Source organism: Trachurus trachurus (assembly GCF_905171665.1).
Source record: "Trachurus trachurus genome assembly, chromosome: 10".
Lineage (NCBI taxonomy): Eukaryota > Metazoa > Chordata > Actinopteri > Carangiformes > Carangidae > Trachurus > Trachurus trachurus.
This window is the reverse complement of record NC_139894.1, coordinates 24,131,224-24,147,493: the sequence shown is the minus strand read 5'-3', so window position 1 is coordinate 24,147,493 and position 16,270 is coordinate 24,131,224. Positions and strand designations below refer to the sequence as shown.

The following is a 16,270-nucleotide window of genomic DNA, read 5'->3' as shown; positions in this document are numbered from 1 at the left end:
TGTCCTGACTCTCCTCTCTGGTCACGTCTTTTCCTCTTCCTATCACTATGACTGACTCATTACATCAAATATCAGTCCTCTCTGCATCTCTCTGCTAATTCCAACCAACACAAGGACACACATTGACCTGAGTAGTAAGTCTGTCTGAAAGATCTTTGTCAAACATTTCCGTCTTTATAAGTCTGTCTGAAAGATCTTTGAGTCAAATTGTTTTTGATTCTTAGGTATATAACAACTCCCAGAGTTGATATGACATAGTAGGTGATATATTTCTGCACTCATCATCTCCAACTTTGTTCTCCTCTAAAAGTACAGTTGAAGTTCATGATTTCACACATGACAGGCAAAAGAAGCAACCTGGAGATTTGGCCTCCCACTCACCTCTGTTAAACTGCTGTGGTACAGTACAACTATTTCACTCATTTCACTGTTTTTGCCAAAGTGTATTTTTATTCAGATCAGATCATCCAAAAGACTGATCCTCCAGTAATAGATAAAGCAGAGCATCAGCATTGTTATCTCTCATACTCTCTTTGACTCAGAGGCCATCAAAACCACAATTTCTCTCCACAATGATTATAGTCCCTCTAAAATATGTAATTTCATTATCTCAAATTAACACAGATGAACAAAATATAAGTTTTTCATGCCTTTCTTTAGATTCAGTGTTCCTTCAGCGAGAGAGTGGACTGCAACTGCTTTAGAGCCTTTTCTTATCATACGCCTTGTCACCGTCTTTTTCCACTTTCGCTCTAAACTCTCAGAAACAATCTTTCCAGCCCGCCTTCCTTATCTCCCTCCTCTCCCCTCCTCTCCTTCCTGCTCTTTCTGTGTCTCTGTTGGAGATGTTTGTTCAGCTTGTCACCGTGCCATCGCTTGAGTGGGATGTCTGTTGCTGAGTGGTCTTCTCTATACTATCCTCCCGCTCTGTTTTCGCCAGGCTCTTATATTCTCCCCGGACTTGCCATCAGTGATTGTAGTTAGTTTTTGCTCTCCCCTCCCTCTCTGGTCCCCACGTCCTGCAAGATACGGTTCACTTCTCACATCTCATATTCACTACATTTACAACAGTTAATCTTTTGTTATTAATCATGTATTGAAATGTACAGATAATATGAAAAGCTGAGGTTTACAGTCATTCACATAGTGTTCCAATAGTGTCCAGCATATACTGGTCTGTTGGTGTTTACTTGAATGATACCCCAGTGATTAATTATTGGGCTCACATAAATTTGGGCTAAGTTGGGTTATAACATTTGCTCTTTCATATACCATCATTCATTTTAATGGCATCTTTCACTGAACCCGGGGTTGTGTTTTAATAGACATACAGTTCATATACAACTTTTCTCACAGGTTGTGTTGTAGGAAAAACACTTTTCCTTTTTGATTAAATCACTAATCCACCGCAGCGTCTATGTAATTGTGCAACAGCACTAGAGCATAAAGCCAGAGATACAGTACGCTGTCCTAATAACTCACCAGTGCAGTTTTGTTTGCAGTTTTGTGAGATCTTGTTTGACAATCAGACGTTTTCCTCTCAGCTGCCACATATAGTTCTCTGATGAGCTCATTTCAAGACATACTGTGAAAATACATAGGCGGGATTTTACTAGATTACAGTAACTTGAGTCGTTAAAATTGGTTAGGTTTTAAGAAATTGCATGAATCACTGCCTGATGTGGGTGTTTCACTGAGAAGTGAAAGTAGAGTAATACAGAGCTACACATTTTGTTCCTGTAATATTCATTCAGAAACTGTTTTTCGTAGAGTGTATGTTCAAAACGTAAGAATATGAGTTTTGCATGAACACGGGTTGGCGCACGAGGTCCTGTCCTTAGGATCAGCTCTGTTTACCAACAGGCTCAGGCCAGACAGACACACAGCCGCCATCACCCATCTTCCGCCCAGGTGGAGGGGACAACTGTCTCTCAGTTTCCCTGCACAGTTTCAGTAATCACTCTGCTGCTCTCTCTGTCTCTGTCAGTTCCTGCTGCTAATGTTGTGCTCTTGAAGAGATAAGACACATCTGCCCCCCCCCGCCCCCTTCCGACACACACAAGCTAGCTGATTAGCATTACCATCACTGCAATTCGCCCAGGGGGCATCCTACCAGCATAAGCATTAACATTGGCATCATTAACAGCATGATCTCCTCTTCGAGTGTCTCTGCCAGACAGCACCTCTCTCCAGCTAAGCTGCGGAGCGTGGCTCGAGTGGACATCACCCCTATTGAAAACACCATTCATCAGTACAGCCTCATCTGCATCCAACTCATTATTCATTGTATAATTTGGTCTGCATTCACTGACTTGGCTTCGTACTCATTTAACATGCCTCACTGATGTTTCAGCTGCGCCTCACTGACAGTCTGTTATTGGCCAGAGATGACGGTGATATGAGCAATTAGGTGGCCAATACATCAGATCTGTCATTTTTTCTCTGGAGGATCTGATCAGGCCGAATTTCGCAAAAACCCAGGTCAACTCCATTTTCGGCCCATTAGAGGCAGTGTTGGCGAAGCTACTTTGCAAGCGTAGCTTGTAAAACTACATGCAGTTCAGCCTGGCAGTATTTTGAACAAACTACAGCAGAAAAAAAGTAGCTTTAGCATCTACTTATGCTCATTATACTAATTTAAAGGATAATTACCGTTTTTTACAATCTGGACCTTATTTCTAGCAAAAAATACGATCATTTACTCACCTAGATAACTTTGGTGTCATTACAAGTCATTCTGACGAAATTAGATCCAGCCGAGAGCCGCGTATATGTATAATGCAAGTTGGAGTTGGAGGCTGCATTGCGCTGCCCCGTGTACTCGCACTATATGGATATACGCGGCTCTCGGCTGGATCTAATTTTGTCGGACCGACTTGTAATGACACCAAAGTTATCTGGGAGAGTAAACGATCGTATTTTATGCTAGAAATAAGGTCCAGATTGTAAAAAACTGTAATTATCCTTTAACTCATTTGAATAAATCAACATGTGGTGTATATGAAACAAAATATAATAGCCTACAAAAAATTCACATGCCAGCAGAAATATGCCTCTCAAGTCATTGACATTTTCTGTCAACATACTGTTGTAACTTGTTAACTTGTTGCTCTCTGCCCTCCACCTGGCGTCTCATGGCTGAAAACCAACCTTGCAACATCAGTGTAGTCAGTACTTGGCCGCCGCCTCGGTATCCCAGCTCTCGTCTCTGCACACCGCGACACAAACCCGCAATCTTTTGTTCATGACAGTTAAGACTTCACAAATATACACGTTGTAACATCGTATATGTTATATAACGTTATCCACCGCTCCATGGATTGATTTTTCGCTGGCTTCATTAAAAACAAATGCACATGGCCAGGCGGAGGGTTAGCAAAACAGCGGGAAAGCGACCAGTCTTGCATAGTGACTCTGACATGTAACACAGGCATTGTATGTGTTATGAGAGTGAGTGATGATTTCTGAAATGTGGGGGGAAAAAACAGAAGAAGGGGCAGTGACCTCTGATTATAAAAGAGAGAGTGCAGTCAGATGTGAAAGTGGCTGTTAGCTTAGTGGATTAATGGAGATGTTTACTTAGCAGTTTCTGAGTTCATCTCATAACAGTGAGAACAGGGCTTTGTCAGACACACATAGTGTTGTGAATCTGATAAATCATTGTTTCACCACTTCCCGATCGCTGTTGTAATGAAAATGAAAATCAATGTTTCCAGTGTGGGTTTAAGATTCAGTTAAGTTGCTGTCTTTTTTTTCTTCCTCTTAATACTTTTGGGGATCTTTACAAGTTCATTCACCCATTAATTTATTTGGCCGAATGAAACTCGGGGTAAATAATTAATGTTTTTCAGTCACTCCATTCTCCCACAGGATTAACTCGGAGATATCAAAGTGGCTTAAGAGGCTTCCCACCCTCAGCGTGACGTCAGAGCTAATTCGCTGCCTTGTGAATGTGATCCACCTCTGCTCCACCTTAATGTGCGACAGCATCCTCTTTCTCTTTCACACACTTGCGTCCTGCCAACTGCAGATAGTAACGGAAGTCCATGTGTCTCTCCAAATAGCCCCATTGGAGGCAGTTGGAGAGACGAATGGGTTAGCATTGCCAGTGGCCCGCAGCACATACAGTAAATAGAGCGAGGGAGGAGGAAGAGCGCAGAGAGGGGTGTGATAATAAAGAGGAATGAAAAACAAGAGTAAACGAGGAGGAGGAATGGAGGGACTTGACGCACTAAAGGTCAAAAGATATGCAGGGTTGTCTCCAGCAGAGGCTTATGTACCGCATATTTATTTTGAAGTTGTGGATGAAATGGCCTGTTGGTTACATCAGATATGTGTTGCATACTTTTTGAATTTATTTTTACGGGTTACCACTGTCTTTGCCCTCACATGAACAAATTTCCCCTCAATGAGTAAGTGTGTTTTAGCAGCGCCCAGATGCATGCATGTCTTGTCAGTTGAAAATGAATATGGAGCATCTGTTTACCCCACCGAGGAGGCTAGACGCAGACAAACAGAGGGATGGCATTTTTTCAACATGCAAAGTGCATTCATGTCTGTCAGCATGTGACCGTATTGACGCACTTTAGAACTACCAACGCACTCACTCTCAGTTATGCTTGTGTCATGTGAGGTATTAAAAATGCATTAGACTCTGTTGCAATTATGATAACGCTGTTGTGAATAATACATATTTCATGGAGAGTAATTTTTTTTGCAAACTCTTTTTGTGATTGCATAAAGACCTACTTTAATATGACCAGGTGTGCCTGTTCATAAGCAGACAGCATGTGGCCACAGAGGATGCTTCATTATAGATGTGACAGCAGTCTGACTTTGGTGCTACTCTTGGACTATGTGATATTTAGAGAGCATCCTGCGAGTCTCTTTTTTAAGTTGCCATTGCTTGATACTTACATAAGACTCTGTCTCTCTTTGCCCCCTTTGCTCTCTCTGTCTCAGCAAATCATTTCCTAAGGGCCAGTCATTAGCATCATCTGAAGTTGCCATGTCTAATTTCACTTCTTCGATGTGCCAATCTAAAAAGACAGTATCACTTTGAGAATCTCACAGACTTGACTTGGGAAAAAGGGAATTCATTCTGTGTGTTTTCAGAGTGCAGTTGACATTGCAGGGACCCCGGGTTTAGCACTGGAGCAGGTGATAGTTACGCTGCTGCACCACACACACACACATCCACCGACACATGCACACACTCCCTGTCTTGTCGCCACCTCAGCCATCACTCTGAATGATGTCAGTCAAATTAATTGCTGTTCCCTTCCCGTGGCACGCTTGAGGAGGTTTCACAGAGGCAAGGACAGTGCGAGGCCCAGAGAAAGCGGGCTTTAAAGGACAACTGTGTGTGTCTCTGTGTGTGTGTGTGTGTGTGTGTGTGTGTGTGCGTGCGTGCACGAAATGGAAAAATAAAGACTTCTCATTTGGGTATTTACAGTTTTTTTATACTTCTAATGAACATGAAGTTAATTTGATTAAAAGAGCCATCCTCTAAACCCAGCTGTTAAATAAGAGACACTTATGACTCTCCAATCATTTTAAAATGTTAATCCGACAAGTGCAACGTAGTTATTCACATCAAAATACATCAACTTGAGATTTGTATGGTTGTGGAATATCAGACACATTTATAGAGACGTTCATCCACTGTCAGAAACAGCTGATCAGTGGGTAAATGTTTAACTGCATCTTACAGTAACAGAATTAAATCCATCACATGTCCTTGTCGCTGCTCTCCTTTCACAGAAAAGATTAAGGATATAACGTATTGATTTGGTGTCACTCCAAATAAATTATTAATTATCATTAATACAAAAAGAAATTCTGGAGTGTATTTCCAAATTGAGGCCTGTTTATTTGTGATAATTATTTGTTCTCCACAAAGTGCATTAGTCTATTTTTCAAATAAACACAACTAAAAATACAATGTAACTTTCACTTCCAAACAAATATTGATTTTCATTACAACAACAAAAATAAAGGCATGTGGTGGATCATGCTTTTGTATGAGACAACATTGGTACACAAATAAAGTCCACATTTGCAGTAAAAAATCATATTAATTACCTTTGTTAACTGTTATGCTTATTCACTAAAGCTTGTAAAGTTGCTTGTGCAGCCGGTGATTACAATTATTTATTTTATGATTTTCAGGATTTTTAGAAAGTAACTCTTAGAAACTGATCTTGTGATCAACAGGCTGGTGCCCCTTGCTCCATGTGTTTAAGTGTCACATAAGAGCCAGCTGAGAGGTTAAAGGGTCAGCGCATGATGACCACCTGAGTGTGATTGATTGAGTCAACTTTGTCATGTGTCATTTTGTGTGACAGTCCATAAGACAAGTCGCCCTGTGAGTTAAGTCTAATATTGGTTCCGCTGAAGAGAATAGGGTAAATTCTGATGTGAACAAAAAGTTCCTGAGCTACTGAAAACTAAAATTTACATTTACACACGTCTACATGTTTCAGTTATTACCCAAGATTCACGTGTAGTTTAAAGAGTCCAGTCACTCATCAGAGGCTGCTACATCTTTAATGCAACAATTACAGAAACAAATCCAACAGTCGGGACAAAGAGGTATCACAGTGGTTGCTCTACTTTGTTATTATTCACAACTCCAGAAACTAACTTTCACTTTTCTAATGATGTCGCCAGACTGAACACACACATGGACACCAGAATTATGTGAGAGTGAAATTTTGGATGTGAGACACAGCTGGTCTCGTCAAGTTTTACCCTTTCTGGTGTGAAATGCGCTTCAGGAAGTTTGTTGTGTGGAGGTCAGAGCTGTACAGCCAATCACACACACGCACGCACACACATACTCACACACACACATACGCACACACGCACACACACATACATACATTTCATGAAAATGCACAAATACACTTTTATTTCACTGAGCACTGAGATTTTTCCACAATTGAAACAGACACTGCACTGTTTCTTCCTATGTGTGACACTGTTATGAATGTGACATAACATCTATGCAATGGTCTCACACTTTCATAACAACTGTATATTCTAGAGAGAGGTTGCTTATAGCTAAGTACACACCTACAGTACAGCTTTTGTTTGTGCCATGAATGTTCACTCTAGCTACCTGAAGCAGGTTAGCACTTCAAAAACAATGCAATACACCAAGCCAGAGATAACTGCTAATGAAGAAGGCCATGCTCCGGAGTTCAGTGCTTCTTTTCAAGCTGAAATCTGATGATCTTGGTGAGAGCAACGTTAAGGGCCTTTCAAGGAGATGTGTAGCTTAGCTTAGAATTAACATTGGTAACAGGGAAACAGTTAGTCCAGCTCTGTCCAAATGTGTATTAAAAAGCATACCAGCACCTGAAAAGATCAACACCAAGCTGTGGTTTTAATGAAGTCCTGGAGCCTTGTTACTGTGTGGTTCCCAGGCCCTACAGGGAGAAAGCTACCAGGTGTATTTGCCAAAATGTTAGAAACATGTCTTCATCTGGAAACACAGAGACAACTCCACAATGACATCTGACGAGATGAAGTGCCAGCAGTCAGATAATCAGATCAGAGGTTTTAAAATTATAATCAAAAAAGACATGGGATAAATTAAAGAGTAGACACACTCTCATCACAGTTTACTGACTGCCTGCTTCATTCTTACTTTTGTATCGTGCTCCAAGACTTTCAGTCTTTGTTTCAAATTTAAACTACGATCCAAACTGAAAAGTGAAACTATTGATTTGAAGTAAAAATTCACAGTTTGTATGTGCAGGATAAAATGCATCTACAATGCATGTCTTATTACTCCTATTACTATGTTGTTATTTTTACTCACACCATATGTGTGCACAGTGAGTCAAATTGTGAGGAAGCAATTTGGATTTTGAAAAATCAAGGTTAAATGTAAAGCTATTGTTTAAATTGTGTGATTGTCAATTCAAACCCTTAATGTGTTTGTTCCTTGTCTTATTTTCAAGACAATCACTAGTAGTGACATCGCGTGTGTGCTCACTTTCCAGTTTGCTTTCAAATAAATTGGCTTCAGCAATCTGCCCAAGCTGTGGGCTGGTTTACTTCTTGACTGAGCGTTTGACTACTCGTGTTTCTTGTCTTGTCGGATTTCATCGTGGTGATGTCAGTGTTTCCCAGATTTCCTCAGCAATTACTTTTGTGGAGAACAATGTTATTATAATAAATAGGAATCATAGCTAAACCTGTACAAATAAGATCCAAGTTGTAATAAACCCACATTCACCTTTAATAATTGACTTTAAAGATCAAATTAAAACAGATTTACTCAAACATGACTCAGTCAATTACAATCCTGTTTCAGCTCCAAAACAAGCAGAACATGTAAAGACACCACAAGCTATTCAAAACCTTTAAGATCTTTGCCTTTCCCTTAAAAGAGGTCATCAGCTGCTGTTTATGAAAAACACAGGACACACAAAGTAATATGAGACACTCATCCATAAAACACTTTCAAGCAGTGAAACAAATAATATATGAGGCATCTGTTGAGTAAATTTGGTTTAAAGTTGTAAAAGGTTTGACATTTCAACCTGCAGACTGACAAGCTGCTTTCTCAGTGTCGCATTTTCATTAGTGTCCAGAGGTCTCCCGTAAAACATCAAATCAAATCTGCTCTCGATCTAGCTTTAATATAAGAGTTGCTTGTGGATGGACTTGTTTATCTATGTAGAAGCATGATTTGGTTTGACGCATTACTGCAAGAATTCCTTGCAGAGCCCAGTATGTTAACGTAATGAGTAACGGTATTTCTATGTGCTGTCATGTAATTTGTTGTAGTGTGCATGCTGGGTGCTGCAACTACACTGTATTTAGAGAGGCATGTTTTGACAGTGTCTGTGTTTGTGTACGAGTGTGTGATGGTATTGAAGAGAGCAGTGTCTGACAGCATTAGGGACTGTGCTGCCCAGTCATGGGATTATCTATCCCAGAGGCGTGTCAGCACCGCTGCACTCCCAGTTCTCTGGCACAGCAGCGGAGAGTCTTAATCTCAATCCCCAATATTCCCTCCCCTCTTTCAGGACTTTCTTCCATCCAAAGAGAGTGTGTAGTGACCATGGCGCACGACAAGCTCGCTCTGACAGTCTGCACACAGGCAGGCCACTCGCCCGGACACGGGTACATATAGGGTCACCGTATCCTTCAGTCACACTGAGAGTTAGCACAGTGAGCAGCGTCCTTGTTTGAAGTCGATCAGACCGGCCTCAACAGGAACGCTTGTACTCTTAGCATTACGGATGACTCAGTGCTGTGAGAGAGTCATGAGTCATTTCTTGTTTAGACTGACCGTCTCTATGTTGTGGCCTCCTGGATACAGTCTGTGGCAGCCCAGCAGGATGGAGAAGGCCTTGCGGAAATCTGCATTGAAGGCATAGATGATGGGGTTGAGGGAAGAATTAGCCCAGCCAAACCACACGAACACGTCAAACGTGGTAGGGCTGATGCAGGGGAAAGCCTCCCTTCCGCTTGACTGCTCGCAGAAGGGCACCATGCAGTTGAGGATGAAGAATGGGAGCCAGCAGCAGACAAACACCCCCATGATAACCGACAGCGTTTTCAGCACTTTGGTCTCCCTCTTGAAAGTCATTTTGAAAGAGCTCTCAGATTCTGCGATGCTGGACCCTCCGCTCATGCTGTCGTGTCTGTTCTTTGCACTTTCGGCCGCTCGCTCTAGGGCAGAGATCCTCCTGATTTGCCTGTGGGCAATGCGGTAGATCTGGGTGTAAGTGGCCACCATGATGACCACAGGAATGTAAAAGCTTATCAGAGATGTGGAGATGGCATAGGTCCTGTTCAGGCTCGAGTCACAGTTCTCTGGGCTGTGGTAAGATGTAGCATTTAAACCTGAAGAGCCAGATGACCCTTTGAGAGGGGTGTAAGATTTAGTTTGGGCTTTGTGCCAGTTGAGCTGCACCGGAATGAAGGAAATTAGGACGGACAGTGTCCAGGCTACACTGATCATCACATAGGCCACTTTAGGTGTCATCTTCCTCTCATAGCGAAAGGGGCTGGAGATGGCCCAGTACCGGTCCAGGCTTATCACACAAAGGTTCAAAATGGATGCTGTGGAGCACATAATGTCAAAAGCCACCCAGGTGTCACAAAAGGAGCCAAATGGCCAGAATCCCGCAATCTCTGTCACCGCCTTCCACGGCATCACCAAGATGGCGACCAAGAGGTCTGACACAGCCAGTGAGATCACAAAAAAGTTGGTCACTTTGGAGCGAAGATGTCGGAATTTGGTGACAGCCGCGCAAACCAGAGTGTTGCCCAGCAAGGTGGTCAGGATGAGCAGCGAGAGGAAACAGCCGGTTAGGACACGGCCCGATGATGCCTCGTCCAAGAACCCACTGTCGATGACAGTTGTAAAGTTCTTGGGATCCATCCCTGGACATGTGTGGGTTGGAGAGTGTTCATTTAAGTCATACTGAAAAGTCGAGCTACATTTTATCCACCGGATTACAATCTAGGAGGCTCCTGCGCTGCAACCAGGCAAAAAAAATCTCCATCATTGTGTCCTCTGATGTATGATGAAGGATTAGATGTTTGAGTCAAACCCTCTATGTCCTGGACATTTGGTCCGGCTTTGTGAATTAGGTTTGACATCATTTGAGCCGCAGTGCTCCAATAGTTACTGGTAACTTAATTCCTTGGTGTAATGAATGGGGTTCTTCTGTCTGCCCTGTTTGTTGGTCCCAAACAGCTGTAATTTTAGGAATGCTGTCTGTTTACTAAAGTCACCAGCAGCCCTGTGGATTAAAGAAATGAATTATATAACGTGTGACGAAAGCTTATCTGTATTCATAGCTGTCATAGAAATGCTGGTGTTTAAAATATTTCAGTTATATTTTGGTTTCTTGTTTATGTAAACACTGTTCATATGCATAGGCTACTGCGCTGTGTAGTGCCAATGATCTGATTTAAAAATCTAATTGCTTTTAACTGTTAGAGCATTTCCCCATAAGCGCATTGTAATTATTAAGGCATGCCTCAAATCAAGAGTCACACCTCCTTATGTACATTACATACTCTAAATGCCGTTTTTTCCCCCAATCTGTATCATCACACTCACCTCCTAAACTCACAGACCTCCGGTGAGCTGAAGCCCGATTAAAAAAAATAAAAATAAAAAATAATTCAAAATAAACGTCCCATCGCGTCAATAACAACTTCACAGGGCAAACTCCTTTCAAAGGGCATTCCAGCATCCATGTCCGGCAAAACACAAGCCAAAGAACAGTCCGACTATGTCCCCGATGGTGTCCGCGTCGCTGCCTGTTGTGCATCAATAAATGAGCAGGATTCAAATGTCACTCAGCCATCACCGCTGCTGCTGCTGCTGCTGCTGCTGAGCTCTGACTCCTGCTGCCTCCCAGTGCGCGTCTGCGGCCGGAGACCGCGCGCTCCGGTGGTCCAGTTTCACACCGGCGCTCTGACGTTGTCCCATTCAAGAGAAAGAAGAAGGGATGAAAGCATGTGAATGCGACCCTTTGGCGACCGGTTCTCCTATATTGCCTCGTGTAGCCTATACAGTGTGACACAGAAGGCAACTCTTGACTTGGCTCAAGTGACCTCCTCTCCAGAGATTAGAGGTTGAAAAAAAAAAGGACGATGGTGCCGATTAAACCGGTCTGTCATCAGCAGTGCTTTCTCTTAATTTGACCTAGTTAAATCTGCACTGTGGTGTAGTTTAATGAAATCAAGAAGCACGTTATAAAACTGAATCAGGGCACGGGCCAAACACAGGGGCAATGTGTTACTGGGGCCACCTAATGGAGAAAGAGAATAATTACATCAGTGGAGAGAACCAAAGCTGGGAAGGAGACAAAATAGGTCTCACTTCTGTCTAGGAGTTTTAACAAATGAAATATAGATTTCCTGAAAGACAGGTTTATGCCCAGACAGGAACTTACATACTTCACCCACCAGTGCCAGAATCTTCATGTGTGGACAAGTGTCACCTTCATAATTTCTGTCTGCTCAACCGATAAATTGTGCACTGCTTGTAAAAACCCTGACAATATCTGTCAGCATATAACCCTGGTTGTTTTATTTAGTTGAAGCCGGTATCTTGCATGCAGAGCATCATGGAATGCAGAAACAATCGTGACATGCCAGCTGTCACCTTACAGTGATGTAAGTACTTCTGACAGGAGGAAAAGAAACAGCTTTCACCCTTTTCCTTCACAAACATCCACTCTAATAGAAGGGTTTAAGCTAATGTTTTTATTACTGTTATTATTATCATTATTATTATTAATGATCAATTTCATGATCCATAAAAATAGATTATATGTTGTGAACATGTGCGTTAAAACAAAATTAAATGCAAATTAACATGAAGATTATTTGCAGCCATAAACGACTAAGAGACATGATTTGATTCTGTTTACATCACCTTTAAATGCCACATATTATCATGTAAAATGTCATATTTCATTCTAGCTCCTGGTGAGTGTATCTCCCAAATGGTTAACTGATTACTAGTAATATAATTTAATTTGTCAGTTTGTTGGCGTCTGAGCTCTGCTTACCGCTTTCCTCCTGAAACCATTTAAATCTGGGCCAAAAACGGGCAAGATAGTCCATAATGAGCATCTTTTCCTCCCTGTGTTTGATTCTGATTATGTGCCTCATGTTGTCCCTTTTCCTTGCTGCTTTTATATGACTCAAACTCTGACTGCTGCCTTGCTTCGAGGACATAAAAGACCTGGCAGAGTGAAAAGGTCAGAGGTGAGACCAGGGATAGAGAGGGACGCTGCAGTGCATTGTGGACCTTCTTCAGCGTGACTCTCTACACCTGCCTCCAGCTCTGCTAGTTGTGTTCAAAGATGCAGCTGCGGTTCCTCTCATGTCCCATGCAGATCAAAGGCTCTCGTGCCACACTGTCCCTGCTGCTGCTTGTGCTGCATGAACTCTGAGCTCCTGTTTCCCCAAACACGATGATTATCAGATCCTCTGACTCTGTTTTGTTACAATATAATGAGTCACTTTCACTACTTAGACAGTGAGATATGAGCAACAGACAAAGCAACATAAACATTTTTTCAAGTAATCCATAAGTCATCACTTGCTCTTGAGCATAGCCATTCAAGTCATGACAGAAATACCTGAGTGTTGGTTTTGTCTGATGTGGGAAAATAGGCAGCAGCATAAACACACATTCATAACTGTTACGATTAAGACAATGATAAGCAAGACATGCTGCTTTGGTAGCCAAAATGCTTGAAAGCTTAATCCCTTTTCTGTGCCGCTGCATGTTCTTCCTGTATATTCGTGCAGGTTCATCAGAGTTGATGTATGTCTTTGTGGGCTGCCATGCAAACGAGTCAACTCTCCCTCTCCCCCAGATGGGTAGAATAGATAAAAGAGAGACTGATTCTCACTGACGCTGATTTAGCTCAGTGTGTCTGCCTGTTCCTGTTTGGCTCTTGCATGTAAAGCCACCTCTCTCATACTTTCACAGAACGCCTCGCACTTCTGGGTCAGACAGAAGGTGGGGAACTTTGAGCCTTTGCTAATTGTGTCCTCTTCGCCTGCGACACTTCTTCCCCCTCCTCTTCACCCACCATGGCAGTACAATATGTAAGTATCAGCAGATGCTTTGGGAAATTTCAATACTGAATTTAGTTCATGTAACATGGTAAGATACCTCTCTATAACAGTGTCAGGGTTAGCATATGTCATGCTGAGTGGATTCATTTTTTGCATCCAAATAAAGCGCAGTAACAATTCAGTAGGATTTCAACTCAGAGATGATGTATCATTAAAATAGTGAATTTATTTATTAAGACAGCAGCACAATATTTCTGGCCTAAATGGTTCTTCACATATTGCTGGTATCACAAGTAAATTAACAAATGCAAATAAATTAATAAATAAAAATAAATACTTTTAAATAGTTGTAATAAATACAGAAAACCTTTTTTTGAAAAATTAAATATTTGTGTAAAAAACTGTAAAAAAAACCGTCTATCACATACACAAAAAACATTTATCCCATACATTCAATGGTCATTTCATATCATGTAAAACTGCACTGCAAAAAACAGAGAACAGGTGAGTATCTTCAGTTATCTCACTGCCTTGTTGTTGAGTGCTTTGAGGAAATTTGCATAGTGGTTGAAAACATCCGAAGGTTTGGTTCTGTTGGTCATTTGGCAGAGGTGGACAGTCTGGTGGACAGTCTGGTGGACAGTCTGGCAGAGAGCCTGGGAAAGGAACAGAGTTATTATCCTATGTCGCATCTGGAAACCTACAACTGATGCAACAGTCAAAACGTAGACAGTCAGAGGTTGGTGTATTTTGAGAAACCACACAGTCATATTTGTCAGCTTACCTTATTAACTTGCAGAGCTTCCAAGTTCCCCGTAAGTTCCTCAAGAGTCTCTGAGATCAAGTCTTCGTCATTGTGCTTTACGTGATCTGTGAGCAGGGTGTTCAGCTCTCTCTTAAAGTCCTCAACACAGCAAACCTAGAGTGGAGGGATGAATGGGAATTATCAGGCTATTGCATCAAATAACATACAGTACATACCATCCTAAATGAAGCATAGAGCATCGAAATACGGCACAGGGAAGAAAGTTGTATGTAGATCATCCAGAGGGCAGAGGGTGCTAAGAGTATACTTACGGCGTGGTTGCACATTTGCTTTGATGGCACTCTCAGTGTGTCTGGCTGTAGGGACAAAATAAACATTTTAATGCCTGACATTAAAAGTCGTTGGTCGATGGTGAAGCAAATACACAAGAGCGTGAAACAAAATAAAGCGTGAGGGTATCAACACATTATACTCACAGACGAGATATTGATTTGGTTCTCTTTATAGAGTTTGGTCAGCGTGTGCAGGCTGGCAATAATCTCCTTGTTCATGTTTAAGTCTAAGTCTAAGGGCATAGTGTTGCAGAGATGCAACAGCACAACAAGGGAAAATACGCGCTTCATCATGCTGCAGTCTTGTGTTGCTCTTTCTTCCTTAACAGCTTCTTGTTTGTTGTCTTAAGTGTGACTACTGATGTGATCGCTATCTTTATATATACGTAGGCCGTCACCAAAAAGAGGAAACTCACCGTCGTCACTCACACCTTTTTTTTGCAGTGTAATACAGTATAGATTTACTGTAAAAGTTGAGACAAATTAAGTCATTTTTAAAATCATTTGTTTTCTTTTTGTCTTTCTTTGCTGTAGTGTACTGCTGCTGATTTTTTAACCTCACCTGTTTTATGAATGACTGCTAACAAACCTGTTTCACAGCATTTTGTAATATGATATCCTTTACCAAAATAGTAGTGGGCTGGTGATAGGTAGTCTATTGCCAAAAGAACACAAGAGATGTATTCACAAATAAACAACAAATAAGTAGTCGTAAATATACAGTTTATTGTGTGATACTGTTTAAATCTATGTATCTATTTTGAGGTAAATGACTCACTGCATGTCAGGGAAGAACAGCCCATGGTTGCATCACGCTACAACGTAACCAGGGTGACTTCATAGTTTCTGTCAGCGGCTAGAGAAGGTGTTTTTTTTTTTTTTTGTTTTTTTTTAAACACTTCTAATCTCATGGGCCACTGAAATACAGTGAGAGGATTTTTTTTTTTTTTTTTTTTTTAATATTGTCAATGCTTGTGCAGATGTTTTTATTTTAAAACAATTGAAACATCACTAGTATACATCTTTGTTGCCTGCAATCTAAACACAGCAGAAGCTCCACTGCTCTAACACTGATGAATGAGGTGTTGTGCATGCACATTGCACAAGTGATATCATTAGCAGCCTTGTTGATTTTTATAAGTTTGTGAAATGTTGGTAGTGTGCAGCTACTGAATGCATGAAGGGGAATCATTGAACACCTTGTCTCAATCAAAATGCACAAACTTACTATACAGTACCTCGGAGAATCCTGGGAATAGAATGAAATCTAGCATCTCACAGCTCTTATGCATCACTTAGTGCTTGGACTGATCAAATTAGGTCAGTATTGTCAGGTTTCATGCAAAACATACAAAACAACACTGTAAATAATAAACTGGATACAAATGATACCTGCCCACCGCTACAAACTGGTTGTCTGCTCTGCACATGAGGGGACACACAATCAAGTCCAAAATACTGCACCGTTTTAGAGTAGAAGGAAGCACTCAGATGGACTCTTTTGCTTTTTTCCTCTGTCCTTCTCACTGAAAATTTTTAATGACGACAGACGATGATGCAGTATAAATATAGATTGTGGTCACTGTAATAGTTT

At 41.4% G+C, this 16,270-nt stretch overlaps 1 protein-coding gene across 1 annotated transcript; it reads right to left on the bottom strand.

Moving 5' to 3' along the window:
• Positions 1 to 9,289: 9,289 nt before the first annotated feature.
• On the bottom strand, positions 9,290 to 10,447 carry drd1a (dopamine receptor D1a; the record flags this gene model as incomplete). The annotated part of the gene is made up of 1 exon (XM_083980617.1): positions 9,290 to 10,447. Exon 1 carries the CDS (start codon positions 10,406 to 10,408, stop codon positions 9,290 to 9,292), a length of 1,119 nt encoding a protein of 372 aa, XP_083836743.1. The 5' UTR covers positions 10,409 to 10,447.
• Between the last annotated feature and the right edge of the window lie 5,823 nt (positions 10,448 to 16,270).